General features: G+C 38.1%; 2 protein-coding genes across 3 annotated transcripts in view; both read left to right on the top strand.

Moving 5' to 3' along the window:
• Window positions 1-16,325, top strand: part of LOC132157493 (uncharacterized) — a 194,840-nt gene that overhangs the window by 18,556 nt on the left and 159,959 nt on the right. The gene's annotated exons all lie outside the window — the stretch shown is intronic.
• On the top strand, window positions 598-4,488 carry LOC132157487 (gastrula zinc finger protein XlCGF26.1-like). Its single transcript, XM_059566847.1, has 2 exons — window positions 598-1,054; window positions 2,244-4,488. The coding sequence occupies exons 1-2, from the start codon at window positions 970-972 to the stop codon at window positions 3,713-3,715; spliced, it is 1,557 nt and encodes a 518-aa protein (XP_059422830.1). The 5' UTR covers window positions 598-969; the 3' UTR covers window positions 3,716-4,488.

The following is a 16,325-nucleotide window of genomic DNA, read 5'->3' as shown; positions in this document are numbered from 1 at the left end:
AGAGTCCATATATATATATATATATATATATATATATATATATATATATATATATATATATAGATAGATAGATAGATAGATAGATAGAGATATAGACAGATAGATAGATAATATAGATCATTTGAGTAAAAAAAACAAACAAAAAAAACATACATTTTGTATAAAATATCTAAACAAATGTTTAGATCATAACTCTGATATTCCAAATATATTTAGAAGATATGAACGAAGCAAAGCATTCATTCAACCGATACTGAGTGCCATGTGTTTCGAATTTAAATTGCGTGTAAAAAAGACTTTTATTTTGGACTGGTGACGTGACGTCATACGTCTGCGTCGCGCTCCTCTGTGCTGAAGGTTTGTTTTTGCGTGTCAATCACTATAAAATACATTTCATAGTTTTTGCACACAACGCACAATTTATAATTTAATGTAACATTGGTATGTTTTATCTAACATTAATGGACTTTTTTATTTATTATTTGTGAGTAAAATAAATCCACACATGAGTAACAGAATAAGTGTGTCTCGTTTCGCCGTAATGAATCTTTTGTTTTTTATCTTTTTTGTAATAACACAGAAGCGCTCAATGATTTACTGATCTGAAGCGCTCCAATCAGCACCTGCTGGTCAAAACTGTGTAGGCCTACATGCAGCGAGATTACATCTTGTGTATTGAGAATATTTACAGACCTATGACATTCTGTGTGTGTTCTGTTATCTTTTGTAGTTCTGTTTTAAATTATTGGCTATTTATTTATTTAATTTAAGACCATTAATTAACACTCTAACCAACACCATTCCAGTGCACTGACTGCCAAACCAGGAGCTAGAGATTTACTATGGATTTATATTTATTTTTGTTAATTATTCTTAATAATTAATTATTTATCTTAAACATTACAGAGTCACCAAAGATGCAGAAAAACTCCTGGTGAAGCAACTGAGATCCATGTGACGAATAAAAAGATGACGTTTATTAAGGAAGAGCGTGAAGACTTGAAGATTGAAGACTCATTCAGAGTGAAACATGAAGAAATGAAGGAACAAACAGGTTAGTTTCCATTTCCAAAGCTGAACTTACATTACATTTACATTAAGCTATTGTGCACATGCTTTTATCCAAAGCGAATTATAGAGGAGGAAAATGGAAGCAATCAAAGTGCTATAACAAGTCTCAGTTAGCTTAATGTAGTGCACTTAGCAATTTTTTTATTATTTAATAAAAAATAAATAAAAATCAACACCAATAGAATGGAAAAATAATAGAGCAAGCTAGTGTTATTTTTGCTTTTTTTGTTAATTGAATACAAGCAGTTATTAAATTAATAGAGTGCAAGTCTAAAAGGGACATGTTTTTTTTTTTTTTTTTTTGTTTTTTAATAAAGAATAGAATTAGAATAGAGAGTGCTGTAGTTAGAGGGTCAAATAAAGATAGAAGAGGTGTGTTTTTAGCCGATTCTTGAAGATGGCTAAGGCTGAGTTGGGCAGGTCATTTCACCAGGAGGGAACATTTAATGTAAAGGTCTGTGAAAGTGATTCTGTACCTCTTTGGGATGAACAATAAAGCGACGTTCACTTGATTTACAGCAATCATCGACTTGATTGCACAGACACTATTTAAACTGAACTGAGCTGGATGATGACATCACTGGATTCAATGATGGACTGCCTTCAACTGAAAATTGAGTGTTTGCTATTGTCCTTTTGCATTATTGACACACTATTTTCCTATTTTATACTGTAAAAAAGTGTATAAAAAGCATTATATAAACAAACAAACTGATATGACGTCATTTGAACAAAATCAGGCTGAAACGAAGTTAGTTTTGAGTTATTTTATTACTCACCCTCATGTCGTTCCAAACCCGTAAGACCTCCTCTGTTCACCTTCAGAACACAGTTTAAGATATTTTAGATTTAGTCCGAGAGCTCTCAGTCCTTCCATTGAAGCTGTGTGTACGGTATACTGTCCATGTCCAGAAAGGTTTATTCAAATAAAATAACTCCCTTTCCAAGTGAATGTTGTGGTCTGGTTTGTTGAAACACCTAATAGCAGAGGAAGAGATATGCACTGAGTTGTACGTTTCTGTGCTGTGGTGGGGCTTAAATCCTGACTCTTTTAATAGTTCAGCGGGTATGATATCCAGCATACATGTGGGTTTCTGTTTTCAATCCTTTCATGTCTGTTACTTTGTGTCATTAAACTGAGGTTATCTTGTATTTGTTTCGTTCTGTCCTAGATCTGGTAGCGTTGAAAGAGGAGAGGGCAGTACTCAATGAAATGAAAGAGGAAGACCTTGACTTCACAACTGAAGAAAAGTCTTTTAGTTGCTCACAGTCTGAAAATACTTCCTCACAAAATATAGCTCAAATGACAGGAACCCTTAATTCCCACACAAGAGAAGCTTCTGGAGAGAAGCCTTTCAAATGCCAGCAGTGCGAAAGGAGTTTCCGATTAAATAAATACCTTAAGAATCACATGAGAATTCACGCAGAGGACAAGCCTTTCACATGCCATCATTGTGGAAAGAGTTTTTGTCATAAAGGTAGTCTCAAAACTCACATGAGAATTCACACTGGAGAGAAGCCTTACTCGTGCCCTCAATGCAGAATGAATTTCACATATAAACCAACCTTTAACGCTCATATGAAAAGTCACACTGGAGAGAATTACACCTGCAAACTGTGTGAGAAGAGCTACTCGCAAAAGGGAAATCTAAAGTATCACATGAGAGTTCACACTGGAGAAAAGCCTTTCACGTGCCCTAACTGTGGAAAGAGTTTCAGTTATAAAGTAAGCCTCAAGTCTCACATGAGAGTTCACACTGGAGAGAAGCCTTACTCGTGCCCTCAATGCAGAATGAATTTTACGTATAAGGAGTCCTTTGTTATCCACTTGAGAGTACACACTGGAGACAACTTTTACACTTGCAAACTGTGTGGAAAAAGCTTCTCACAAAAAGGCAATCTAAAGTATCACATGAGAATCCACACTGGAGAGAAGCCATTCACATGTGATCAGTGTGGTAAGAGTTTCAGACACAAAGTGACCTTAAATAAGCACAGCAGGATTCACTCAAGAGAGAACTGTCCTGTATGTCATCAATGTAGAAAGAGCTTCTCCGACAAGAAAGACCTTAAGAATCATATAATAACTCACATCGGGGAGAAGCCTTTCATGTGCCACCACTGTGGAAAGAGTTTCACACGTAAAGGAAATCTCAAGACTCACAAGATAATTCACACGGGAGAAAGGCCCTTCATATGCCATCACTGTGGAAAGAGTTTCAGATTTAAAGGAAATCTTCAGACTCACTCGAGGCATCACACCGGAGAGAGGCCTTACACATATCTTAAGTGTGAGGGGGGTTTCACAAATCAAAGAGACCTGAAATGTCATTTTCAAACTCATTCTGGAAAGAAACCGCAGTGTTTCGAGTGTGGGAAGATGTTTAGGAAATGGAGCAGTTTCAAAAGTCATCTGCGCATCCACTCTGGGGGAAGGCGATTGAATTGTGATCAGTGTAATAAAAAGTTTATTTTCCCGTCACACTTACAGAGACATATGAAAAGTCATGCAGATGTAAGACTTTATTGGTGTTATTTGTGTGGAAAGCGTTTTAAGTGGTTTAGCAAGTTTAAATTGCACCAGAAAGTAAGTCTCTGTGTGAAATCAAGGCTGCGTTTAAAGCCAAAGATGAATGTAGTCTAAATGCCGATTTCCTTCTCAGATATTATTTTGTTCACAGGACCTTTTAACTGTGGCCCATATCAGATACCATCGTAACAGGTGACACTGCACCATGTGTTTTATTTTGTATCCTTTACTTTTGTTTTGTCACGTACATATGAATGTTTGTGGTCCCACCTGATCATTTCCTTTGCTATAGTTTCAAACATTTAACGGCTGCTGTAGACAGCCTCCAATTTAGTTTTTATGAAGTCGTTTCTTTAATATTTGATTCAGAAAAATATTAGAAAAGCTTTGTCTTTCTGTGTAGTGCCACAGTTGCTATCTTTACATGCATTCTGTTTATAATCAGAGTGACTGCTGAATCAGACTCAACTGGAAAGCCTTCATTCAATTCGATTGAGTTTGACTGATTATTTATTTATTTATATATTTCAACTATTATTTGGACGGGAAAATACAACAAAGAATATTGTTTACATATAGCGAATCAATTCACTCTCTCTCTGCCCAAACGAACCTTCTTTCTTTTCACCCCAAGTGGCTCATTAGGGAATTGCATGTCCAAAATTAACCTTGCTTTGTAATAACTTTCTTCAACGGGTACATAGAGACATAAGACAAGTGTCAATCAATAGAAGAGGACAGTGGACATTTTTCACCACCTTTCTTTTTACCCTAGTGGCTGACTATGGATATGCATGTTGAAAATGAACTTTCTTTCTGTAATAACTTTCTTTATCAAGAAGATATAGATATGAAACCAGTGTCAATCAAGAGAAGGGGACAGTGGACATTTTTCGAAACCTCTGTTTTTACCCCAAGTGGCTGATTAGGAAATTGTATCTCCAAAATTAACTTTCTATTTGTAATAACTTTCTTCATCAGGAAGATATAGACATGAAACTAGTGTCCATCAATTGAGGGAGAAAGTGGGCATTTTTCACAACCTTTTATTTTACACTTACTGGTAGACAATGGATTTGTGCGTACAAACGTAATTTTTGGGTCAACTAACTCTTTAAACATTTTTTAATTTTTACCTGGACTACAACATACCCCAGACATTGATTGAAAACGTTCTGATTCTTAGTTCAATGGCAAAGGAAATCCATGTCTTACCATTTACAAACCTGGAAGAAATTATATTCAAGGACACAGACTCCCAGAAGTCTTTCACATTAACTTTCCCAGTATACTCAGCTTGATCAGGTATCTCGCTCACTGTAAAAGGTAACACACATTTTTTTGTCCCTCACCATAAAAATAAATATTTTCAGAATAGCTTTTATATATATGTTGTCTTACCTCCTGGCATGCTAAACACTTCCTTTGTATGAAGATTCATAATAATCACAGGAGGATGAGAGCCACAATTGCTGCATGAATATTTGTTGTCATGTTGCACCAATACTTCAAAATGTAGGTAGCCATGAAACAGACGGTTGTGTGGAGGTAACATCAAACCAAACGCAAGTTCCATTGCTTTGAAAACTCTGCCTGCTGCATGATTGCATGAGTCTATTGGCAAATATAAACAAGTGTTATAATTTGTTACAGGTATTAACATCAAACATTGAACAATTCACTACAATGAATAAATATAATTAATTTTCGCTGTTGGTAATGATTCCACAATATGAAGCAGAGTTATTTATCAATGATAATAATAATAATAATTCAACATGCTGTAATGTTCTGTGTCTAAAGAGATACTTAATTAGGTTAAGACCATAGACTGTATAAAAACATGGACGTAGTGACGTCACCCATAGACTATTGAAGAGTGTTTTTGAAGCTCAAAGTGTGCAGAGCGGATCGTCGCCGCGCGACTCTCCTGGAAAATTGAAAATGGGCAAAAAGGGCGGGGGCTGGTCACTGAAGCCACGCCCACCTAGCACGACAGCGGTGACAGCAGCAGCAAAACCACCTGTCACTCAAGTGGCTACGCTCTTAATTACGCAGAACTTTAAGGCTTAATAGAATTTAAACGGATGGGTTGTAAAAAAAATTAATCCCCCTCACAGTTGTCATGAAGGGCAAAATTAGCTATATAGACCAAACTCATTTTTTTCACCAGGCTGTAAACATGTTTTTTTTCTGCTGTAAAGTTGGGCATTTTAACATAGGAAGTATATGGGATTGACTCCCTTTCACAGCCAGCCTCAAGCGGCCAGTCGATGAATACCTGGAGTGATGCCCTTAAATACAAACATAAGTGGAGACCCCAGAGAATGTGATTGTCAAAGTTGTGGATTCCATCTTGCCAGCTGGTAACGGTACTCCATTCCACATCATAGACATTTCTTGAAGTATGTGCTTATTCCTGAATAAAACTAAATTATTAGATACGTAGATGGGAATATACCAACATGCTGTAATATTAGTTAGAAAGATATTTTACAATATTTACCTTCATAGACACATGTCAGTGTCTCAATCTTAGCTTTTGCTGTGATCAGGATGGGGTCACTTAGAGGCAAGTTATAACAGCATTCAGTGCAAAACTTCTCTGATGACACAATGTGTTTTGGTGGGGGAGGATCAAACAATCCCTTGCAAAGATTTTCAGGAAGGTTTGATGGATACTGCTTGTTATCCAAGACATACTTTAAAATTCTTTGCAAAAGTTCATTCCCAAGTCCAAATGGCTTTTCCTTGCTGCCTGATTGATGTTCATCCAAGTTATCTTCATCTGGTCCAATTGATTTAACAGATTTATAAAGCAGTCTATTAGTTTGAAAGAGAAACCACTTCGCGACACACTTATGTGGACATGACATCTATGCATTAACACAGGGACAATGCCAGCTTTTTCTCTGGGCATCATACTTAACCATCACCCTTCCCAATCGACTGTAGTATGAAGATTTGTTCTCCTAGACAGACGCATAATGCTTTTTGGGTGGTCCAATTTTAACACCCACAGCAAGGGGGCACTTTGGTCTGCTGCATCCTTTTTCTTTCTTGTTTTCTGTAAACCATCTCTGCTTTACAAGCTCAGTCAATGTATCTTCCTCAAGATGACAGGTGTTTCTAAATGCCTACTCCTACCTGCTACATCATAAAACAACAAGCAATCATCCACCTCACATTCATTTGGACCTCTCAGTTTTTGATTTACATGAACAGGAACAGGAGGCCCACGGAAATAATTTTGGCAACTGCAAAAATACCATTCACTGCATCTATACACTGACTTGCAAGATGACAATCAGCACATATGTCCATTTTTTCAGTTGCATGCTTTCTTTTTTCATATGCCGTTGCAAATTGTTCATGTATAAAGTCACATTACATTTAGAACATAAACTAATTTTTTACTTGTTTTAAGATGTCTCAGCCCCTGCTCCTGGTCAACAGATGGTAGAATCCATTGTTTTTGGTTCATGGTGAATGGCTGGTCAGTTGGTATATGGACCACGGCAGACGGCTGGTCCCCCCTGTTCATATTCCATGGTGAATGGCTGGTCAGTTGGTATATGGACCAAACTGGATGGCTGGACCCCCAGTTCATTGGCCACGGTCAATGGTCTGCTGATGTGCTGCTGTTTATCAGCCATGCTGGATTTTTGGAACCCTGTTGCACTGGCCACAGTAGACGGTTATTGTTCATGTCGTGTGATTGTCCTGGTTGACGGTCTTTCTGCACTTATATTTGTGGTATGTCTAAGGAGGTGTTTTTCCAAGTCTCTCCAACATAATATTGGTTTGCCACAGTAACAACTATGACAATGTGCGGCTTTGTGACACAAGAGGTGGCATTTATATATTTTGAAGCCTAATAAAAGTATTATTAAAAAATGTGAACAAATATTACCATTTGTCAATATTAACTGGCTATTAATGAACACCAATACATAATTAATGTAACAAATAAAAAGTATTTGGTCTACTTCCTGCCATGTACAACCACCCAGGATAAATGGGACAGAAGATGGCCTGTTGCTTGGGCAAAGTGGGCAGTGAAACTTTGTGCACTTGAGGCACTGGTATGCCTCAAGAGTGACAAGCACATTTTTCAATGAAACGTGAATCTAAAAACACAATAACGTGTGTTTGGCATTTACTTCCAATTTTCACAGACAAGGCTTACGCTAGTTCTAGACTAAAATGTATGTTTTAGCTGTTATAACTGAAAGCAATTTCTATTGACATTTCTTAAAGTATATCAGTGCCGTTGTTTTCTATTAAAATGCACATTGGTAATGTTTTTTTCTAGGTTATTTTTTTAAAAGCTACTTAAATGTCCTAATTATTAGTCTAAGCCCTGTTTGGGAAACCAAGCCTTAATTTAATTATTATTTACTTGTTAGGAGTAATCAGTTAAGAGTTAAACTTATTTGACATTATTCTGGGGGAAAACTGTACCAAATCTATTAACAAAGTTTGAATTGATCGTTTACATATCAGTGCAGTCATAATACATAACATACTTTTTTTTTTAAAAGTCACAGTACATGCTTATGGTCTCCAGTGTCCATAATCTGCAGCGTAGATTCTAGAAATGGATTGCAGAAATATTTTGCAAAAAAAAAGGGAGGTTGTTGAAAGACACTGTAATGTTGTCATTTGTCTGTATTGCTAATGCTGCCTTCACATGCTCTCTGAATAATCTTTCCTAGTTAAAAATTAAGCATGAACACCCTCCCATTTTGAAACTTGAATACAATGAGCTCGTAATCACAACTTCAGAAGTGGAAAATATCAAATTTCCAACAGCTCATGAAGGCAGCATACGAACACGTTAACTTTCTAAATTAAATTTATGGATACAATTGTCTCATTCCTTTCTGACTAAAGTCAAGACTAAAACATCAACCGCCAAAGATAATGCACTTTTTTACAACTTGTAATAAGTTGTACAAGTATAAAGACTGTTTAACAAACTTACCCCTTCAACGGATTTTTTTTGGCGACTCGCAGCGTACATTACCGCCATGACATTAAATAAACCAATCAAAAGCCTCTGGAGGTTTGTACAGCCCATTTGGAGCTGACCACCCTCCCATTTGGATCTGGCTCCGACCTCCGTTTGTACCCATCTCGTATCATCAACATACTTTACTGTGGCATTAGAAGGATAAATTAAAGTGCAATCATGAGTGAAGAGGGTATATAAGAACGGGCTTAGCACACGCCCCTGTGGTATGCCTGTGTTCATGATAATAGTTAAAGAAGTACAATTGCCTATTTTAAGATTCTGGGGCCTATTTGTTAGAAAGACCATAATCAATGCACAGAATGCTGCATCTATTCCTAAATCACCTGATTTGCATACAAGTTTGTAATGAATGACTGTATTAAAAGCAGAACTAAAATCAATAAACATCATTCTCACACAACTGTTGGGCTGCTCTAGATGGGTCAGGGGCGTATGCAATGCTATTGAAACAGCACGTTCTGTAGGTCTGTTCGCCCGATAAGCAAATTGATGACTACCCTTAGGTATGTTAGCTTTGGTGGTGACAATAGAAGTCTCTCGTAGCACTTTGTAATAACAGGGGTCAGAGCAACTGGATGAAAGTCATTAAAACATTCCACTGCAGTTCTTTTAGGTACAGGAATGATGGTTGTCAACTTCAGACCAATAAGAACGACAGCCAGTTGTAGTTAGGGGTTAAAATACTTGTAAATACTCCCACCAGCTGATCCACACATGTTCTTAGTGTGCAGGCTGAAACTCTTGTCAGGACCTGATGCTTTGTTGATATCAAACCTCCTCAATATGGATCTCACTTGATGCTTTAAAACAATTCCCCACCCATTCTGTTTTACTCCAGAGTAGGCTCTGTTGTCATATTGATCATCAAAGCAAGCAAAGAAGCACTTTAAAGGATCAGGAAGAGAAGGATCATTATTGATATGTAAAGACCTGCCATTATGGTCAGTGATGGCCTTTATTCCTCTTCACATACTGCGGGAATTACTATTATTAAACGGGCCTTCAAGAAGTTTTTTTATATCTACACTTTTCCTCCTTAATGCCCTTCTTCAGTTCTTTCCTTTTATTACTGTAGGCCTGCACATCTCCAGATATTAAGGCTGCATTCTGGTCTGAAAGCAAAGACCAAACTCTTTTGTCAAACCATGGTTTCTGATTAGGAAAGGTCCTAATACTTTTAGTTTTTTGGACAATCTCAGTACAACAGTCTATATAAGCCAAAACTGATGTACAACCCGAATTCCGGAAAAGTTGGAACGTTTTTTAAATTTTAATCAAATGAAAACTAAAGGAATTTCAAATCACATGAGCCAATATTTTATTCACAATAGAACATAGATAACGTAGCAAATGTTTAAACTGAGAAATTTTACACTTTTATCCACATAATTAGCTCATTTAAAATTTAATGCCTGCTACAGGTCTTAAAAAAGTTGGCACGGGGGCAACAAATGGCTAAAAAAGCAAGCAGTTTTGAAAAGATTCAGCTGGGAGAACATCTAGTGATTAATTAAGTTAATTGATATCAGGTCTGTAACATGATTAGCTATAAAAAAGCTTTGTCTTAGAGAAGCAGAGTCTCTCAGAAGTAAAGATGGGCAGAGGCTCTCAAATCTGTGAAAGACTGCGTAAAAAAATTGTGGAAAACTTTAAAAACAATGTTCCTCAACGTCAAATTGCAAAGGCTTTGCAAATCTCATCATCTACAGTGCATAACATCATCAAAAGATTCAGAGAAACTGGAGAAATCTCTGTGCGTAAGGGACAAGGCCGGAGACCTTTATTGGATGCCCGTGGTCTTCGGGCTCTCAGACGACACTGCATCACTCATCGGCATGATTGTGTCAATGACATTACTAAATGGGCCCAGGAATACTTTCAGAAACCACTGTCGGTAAACACAATCCGCCGTGCCATCAGCAGATGCCAACTAAAGCTCTATCATGCAAAAAGGAAGCCATATGTGAACATGGTCCAGAAGCGCCGTCGTGTCCTGTGGGCCAAGGCTCATTTAAAATGGACTATTTCAAAGTGGAATAGTGTTTTATGGTCAGACGAGTCCAAATTTGACATTCTTGTTGGAAATCAAGGACGCCGTGTCCTCCGGGCTAAAGAGGAGGGAGACCTTCCAGCATGTTATCAGCGTTCAGTTCAAAAGCCAGCATCTCTGATGGTATGGGGGTGCATAAGTGCATACGGTATGGGCAGCTTGCATGTTTTGGAAGGCTCTGTGAATGCTGAAAGGTATATAAAGGTTTTAGAGCAACATATGCTTCCCTCCAAACAACGTCTATTTCAGGGAAGGCCTTGTTTATTTCAGCAGGACAATGCAAAACCACATACTGCAGCTATAACAACAGCATGGCTTCGTCGTAGAAGAGTCCGGGTGCTAACCTGGCCTGCCTGCAGTCCAGATCTTTCACCTATAGAGAACATTTGGCGCATCATTAAACGAAAAATACGTCAAAGACGACCACAAACTCTTCAGCAGCTGGAAATCTATATAAGGCAAGAATGGGACCAAATTCCAACAGCAAAACTCCAGCAACTCATAGCCTCAATGCCCAGACGTCTTCAAACTGTTTTGAAAAGAAAAGGAGATGCTACACCATGGTAAACATGCCCCGTCCCAACTATTTTGAGACCTGTAGCAGAAATCAAAATTGAAATGAGCTCATTTTGTGCATAAAATTGTAAACTTTCTCAGTTTAAACATTTGCTATGTTATCTATGTTCTATTGTGAATAAAATATTGGCTCATGTGATTTGAAAGTCTTTTAGTTTTCATTTTATTAAAATTTAAAAAACGTCCCAACTTTTCCGGAATTCGGGTTTTAGTACTCATCTAAATTATCCCCCTCTGTAAATACATCCCATTCTGTAAGATCAAAACAGTCCTTTAGTAGTGAGGTGGCCTCCTGATTCCACACTTTAATAGTTTTAACAACTGGTTTGGTTTTACTGATAGGAAGCTTATAAGATGGACACAATGGCGTTATAAGCTCCTGGTACATTACTGTACACCTGATCCAAAACATGGTTTCCAATAGTTGGTATGGTTAAGTTTTTATGAAATTTGGCAGTATTTTCTTGAAATTCACATGATTAAAATCTCCTGCCTCAACCACTACCCTCTCTGGATATGCGTTCTGTTGTTTAATGATAACTCAAATGCCAGATTAGTGTTTGCTTGTGGTGGTATGTATACAGCCATAATTGTAATGACACTGAATTCTCCAGGCATGGAAAATGGTCTGCACTTCATCAGATATTCAAGATCTTCAGAACATTTCTCAATGATGTCAGTTGACTTTGACCCAAGGTGTCTTACCTGTGAGGTCTTTGATACTACTTTGACAGCATCTGCTGTTATGGATTTTGGCTGACTGAGATGCTTTTGATGGCTGGAACTACAACCAGAGGGAATCAGCATTTACATGTCAGTGCAACACAAATGTGCCCTAAGCAGAAGTGTATTGTTGTGCCCACTCCCCAAATTATTATGGAAGAAAAATAAATAAATAAACACCTACTAAATGGGTCAAAATAGAATTTTAATAAAATATAAAAGTAAATAACTAAATTGTAATTGATTATATACAACATTTAATTCCTCCCAAAATTGTGAAAATATATTGTTTTCTGGCTGTTCAAAGTATTTTCTGAATTATGGAGTGACAAAAAGAGATACACAGAATTCCCTCTGTAAAAACATTTGACTCTAATATGTCAAGACAATTAAAAAATAATTTTGAAATTGGCTTCACTCAGTGTTCAGATTTTTGTACTAGAAATGTATGCAAATGAGTGCATATTTCATTAAATAATGCCTCATTTGCATATTTAAACATAACATTTTAGAAAACTTTTTTATCATTTTATCATAAAAACTCATTTTTTATTTTGTATATTTATTGATTGATTGCCAGAACAGACTGAAGATGGTCTGATCCATAGATGGGCTAGCCTAGGAGGAGGATGAAAAAGTAGATTTTCAAATTAATTCAAAATGGCAGAATGTAAGTTCGACCAAAGTTAGCCAGTCACAGAAGTGGCTGTTTATTTCCATGTCTGCAAGAGGTGACACCCTTAGAAGTTGAGTGTTTTTCACAGAGAGTAAAAATGAGAATGATAAATTATTAGTTTTTACAAACACTGGACCTTTATTGGTGAAAAAAAAAACCTTCATAGAGGTTCATAAACTAACCTCAAGAAACATATGAAACTGTATTTTATGACTCTTTTTAAAGAGGTTGTGACATGAGAAATCAAATTTGCCTTGATCTTTTGGCATAGGTCTTTGTACCATTAAAACATCCTGCAAGTTTCCTCCTAACATCCTCCTAATTATGAACAAAGCATTTATTTAGTCAAGCTCCAAAAAATGGCTCGTTTTGGATCTGAGGTATAAGGTGACATCACCTGCAGTCCATTTAAACAATTGATGATGCTGAATGCGAGTAGTGCATCACTAATAATAGCAAATAGAAATTACAATTACTGCCACTATCTTTTCTACACTGGATATAGTATACACATGCACGTTTGCTTTCTGACAGTCCATGTGCTCAAGCCTTTTTTTTTTCTTTTTTATCATGATCATATCATCAAAACACTCACACAAAATAGCGAGGGGTGTTGATACTGTTTCCTATGAAGTGACGTCAGCCAACAGTGGCCAATTAATGACAAGTCCCCTCCAAACAAGTTGTTTTAGAGACAGGGTCAGAAAGAAAGTTGAAAATAATTTTTCCACATTTTATTTGTGCGTGTGCGCAAATCATATATATATATATATATATATATATATATATATATATATATATATATATATATATATATATATATAAACAACAACCCTTTAAGCGTTTGTGACCTTTAAAATTAGCTTTGTTTCTGCAAAATGTTACACAATGAGACTTATTCCAAACAGATGACATATAAAACATCTCTCTTTTAATGGGGAACTATTATACAAAAATGTATAAGGTGTTTAAACTGTGTTTTGGGAGATATAAGGTCAAATTTTTCCGATTATCTGAGTCCTTAGCCATCTTCAAGAACCGGCTAAAAACACATCTCTTCCATCTTTATTTGACCCTCTAACTTGAGCATTCTCTATTCTAATTCTATTATAAAAAAAATATTTTTTAAAATACTTTTTTTTATTCAATATACAGTTAACAAAAGCAGAAAAGGCCTTTAACACTAGCTTGCTCCATTCTTCTTTTCTATTCTATCGGTTTTCTTTTTATTGTATAAAATTATACTTTTTATGGAAAATTCACTTTCTTCTTTCACACGTTCACACTGCACCCAGCAGTGCGTTCCAGTAATTTTGCATCTGCAGCAGTAGATTGTTTGTGGTAAATATGAACATGGATTGACACAAAAATTTAATTACACCATACATGCATATTATTGCAATATATATTATTGCGTTTAAACACGTCTATGAAAGATTCTATTACTGCACTGTTTTAAAAAAATCACAATGCTAAAAAACTTTCAGTAACAATATTTAGATTTAAAATCAAAATAATGGATTAATGTGTTTGTAGAAAACAGCCTATGCTGTGCGTAAGCTATTGCGCAACAATTGCACGATTGTCAAAACAAAAATGCAGTGCATGATCAAACATTTAGGTGATATAAATATAATAGAATGTCTTAAAAAATCCCCTCTCACAAGTCAGCTAAGAGGGGAATTCATTTTCAAAAATGAAATTCAGGCCCTGAATAAATGTCTAAAAATATTGATTGGATCATCACTATAAATCTACATGATAAAAAGAAGGCTTTAAAAATATCGGTATCTGTGATTGTATCATCAGATACTGCTTTCAGTTATCGGTGATCTGCCTCAAAAATCCTGATCAGAGCATCCCTAATAATTTGTTAAATAAAAATCAGCTACAATGCAGAACATACACAGAAATGATAGAGTGACACCACAGCACATCCACGATGGAGAACGAATGCAAACACACAGACACTAATACACACATATAACACCATATTCAGGTTTGGCTGTAATTTTTGCATGTAATCGTTGCGATATATAATAATTGTAATTGTAATAATTTTTAGCACTAATAACTTCAGTGCTAAAAACAAAATGTGCTAAACCTTCACAAAGAGTCATTTGTTATTATAATAATTATTTTATTATTTCTTAACATAAATCTAAAATAAAAAATAAAATAAAAAAATGTCTTGGACACTCGGGTGAAGAGAGGGGCGGAGCTGTCAACCGATCACCACCTGGTGGTGAGTTGGATCCGATGGCGGGGGAGGAAGCTGGACAGACTCGTCAGACCCAAACGTACTGTGAGGGTCTGCTGGGAAAGTTTGGCCGAGTCTCCTGTCAGAGAGATCTTCAACTCCCACCTCCGGCAGAGCTTCGACCGGATCCCGAGGGAGGCTGCAGATATTGAGTCCGAGTGGACCATGTTCTCCACCTCCATTGTCGAAGCGGCCGCTCGGAGCTGTGGCCGTAAGGTTTCCGGTGCCTGTCGTGGCGTCAATCCCCGAACCCGGTGGTGGACACCGAAGGTAAGGGATGCCGTCAAGCTGAAGAAGGAGTCCTATCGGGCCTGGTTGGCTTGTGGGACTCCTGAGGCAGCTGACAGGTACCGGCAGGCCAAGCGGACTACAGCCCGGGTGGTTGTGGAGGCAAAAACTCGGGCCTGGGAGGAGTTCGGTGAGGCCATGGAGAAGGACTATCGGTCAGCCTTGAAGAGATTCTGGCAAACCGTCTGGCGCCTCAGGAGAGGGAAGCAGTGCCCTACCAACGCTGTTTACAGTAGAGGTGGGGAGCTGTTGACCTCAACTGGGGATGTCGTTGGACGGTGGAAGGAATACTTCGAGGATCTCCTTAATCCCGCTGTCACGTCTTCCATCGAGGAAGCAGAGGCTGAGGGCTCAGATGTGGACTCGTCCATCACCCAAGCTGAAGTCACCGAGGTAGTCAAGAAACTCCTCGGTGGCAAGGCACCAGGGGTGGATGAGATCCGCCCTGAGTACCTCAAGTCTCTGGATGTTGTGGGGCTGTCTTGGCTGACACGCCTCTGCAGCATCGTGTGGCAGTCGGGGACGGTGCCTCTGGGATGGCAAACCGGGGTGGTGGTCCCTCTTTTTAAGAAGGGGAACCGGAGGGTGTGTTCCAACTACAGGGGGATCACACTTCTCAGCCTCCCTGGGAAAGTCTATGCCAGGGTACTGGAGAGGAGAATATGGCCGATAGTAGAACCTCGGATTCAGGAGGAACAGTGTGGTTTTCGTCCAGGCCGTGGAACACTGGACCAGCTCTATACCCTCTACAGGGTGCTGGAGGGTTCATGGGAGTTTGCCCAACCAGTCCACATGTGCTTTGTGGATTTGGAGAAGGCATTCGACTGTGTCCCTCGCAGCGGCCTGTGGAGGGTGCTCCGGGAGTATGGGGTCCGGGGCCCTTTGCTAAGGGCTATCCGGTCCCTATACGACCGGAGCAGGAGCTTGGTTTGTATTGCCAGCAGTAAGTCAGACTTGTTCCCGGTGCATGTTGGACTCCGGCAGGGCTGCCCTTTGTCGCCGGTTCTGTTCATGATTTTTATAGACAGAATTTCTAGGCGCAGCCAGGGGCCGGAGGGGGTCACGATTTCGTCTCTGCCCTTTGCGGATGATGTTGTCGTGTTGGCCTCATCA

This window comes from Carassius carassius, chromosome 14 (genome assembly GCF_963082965.1).
Source record: "Carassius carassius chromosome 14, fCarCar2.1, whole genome shotgun sequence".
Classification (NCBI taxonomy): domain Eukaryota; kingdom Metazoa; phylum Chordata; class Actinopteri; order Cypriniformes; family Cyprinidae; genus Carassius; species Carassius carassius.
Note: the sequence above shows the minus strand (reverse complement) of the source record. Positions and strands in the feature narration are given on the sequence as shown.

Coding starts and splice junctions, on each gene's coding strand:
- LOC132157487 (XM_059566847.1), top strand. CDS start 970: ATGACGTTTATTAAGGAAGAGCGTGAAGACTTGAAGATTGAAGACTCA. Junction 1,055..2,243: donor AGAAATGAAGGAACAAACAG/GTTAGTTTCCAT, acceptor GTTCTGTCCTAG/ATCTGGTAGCGTTGAAAGAG.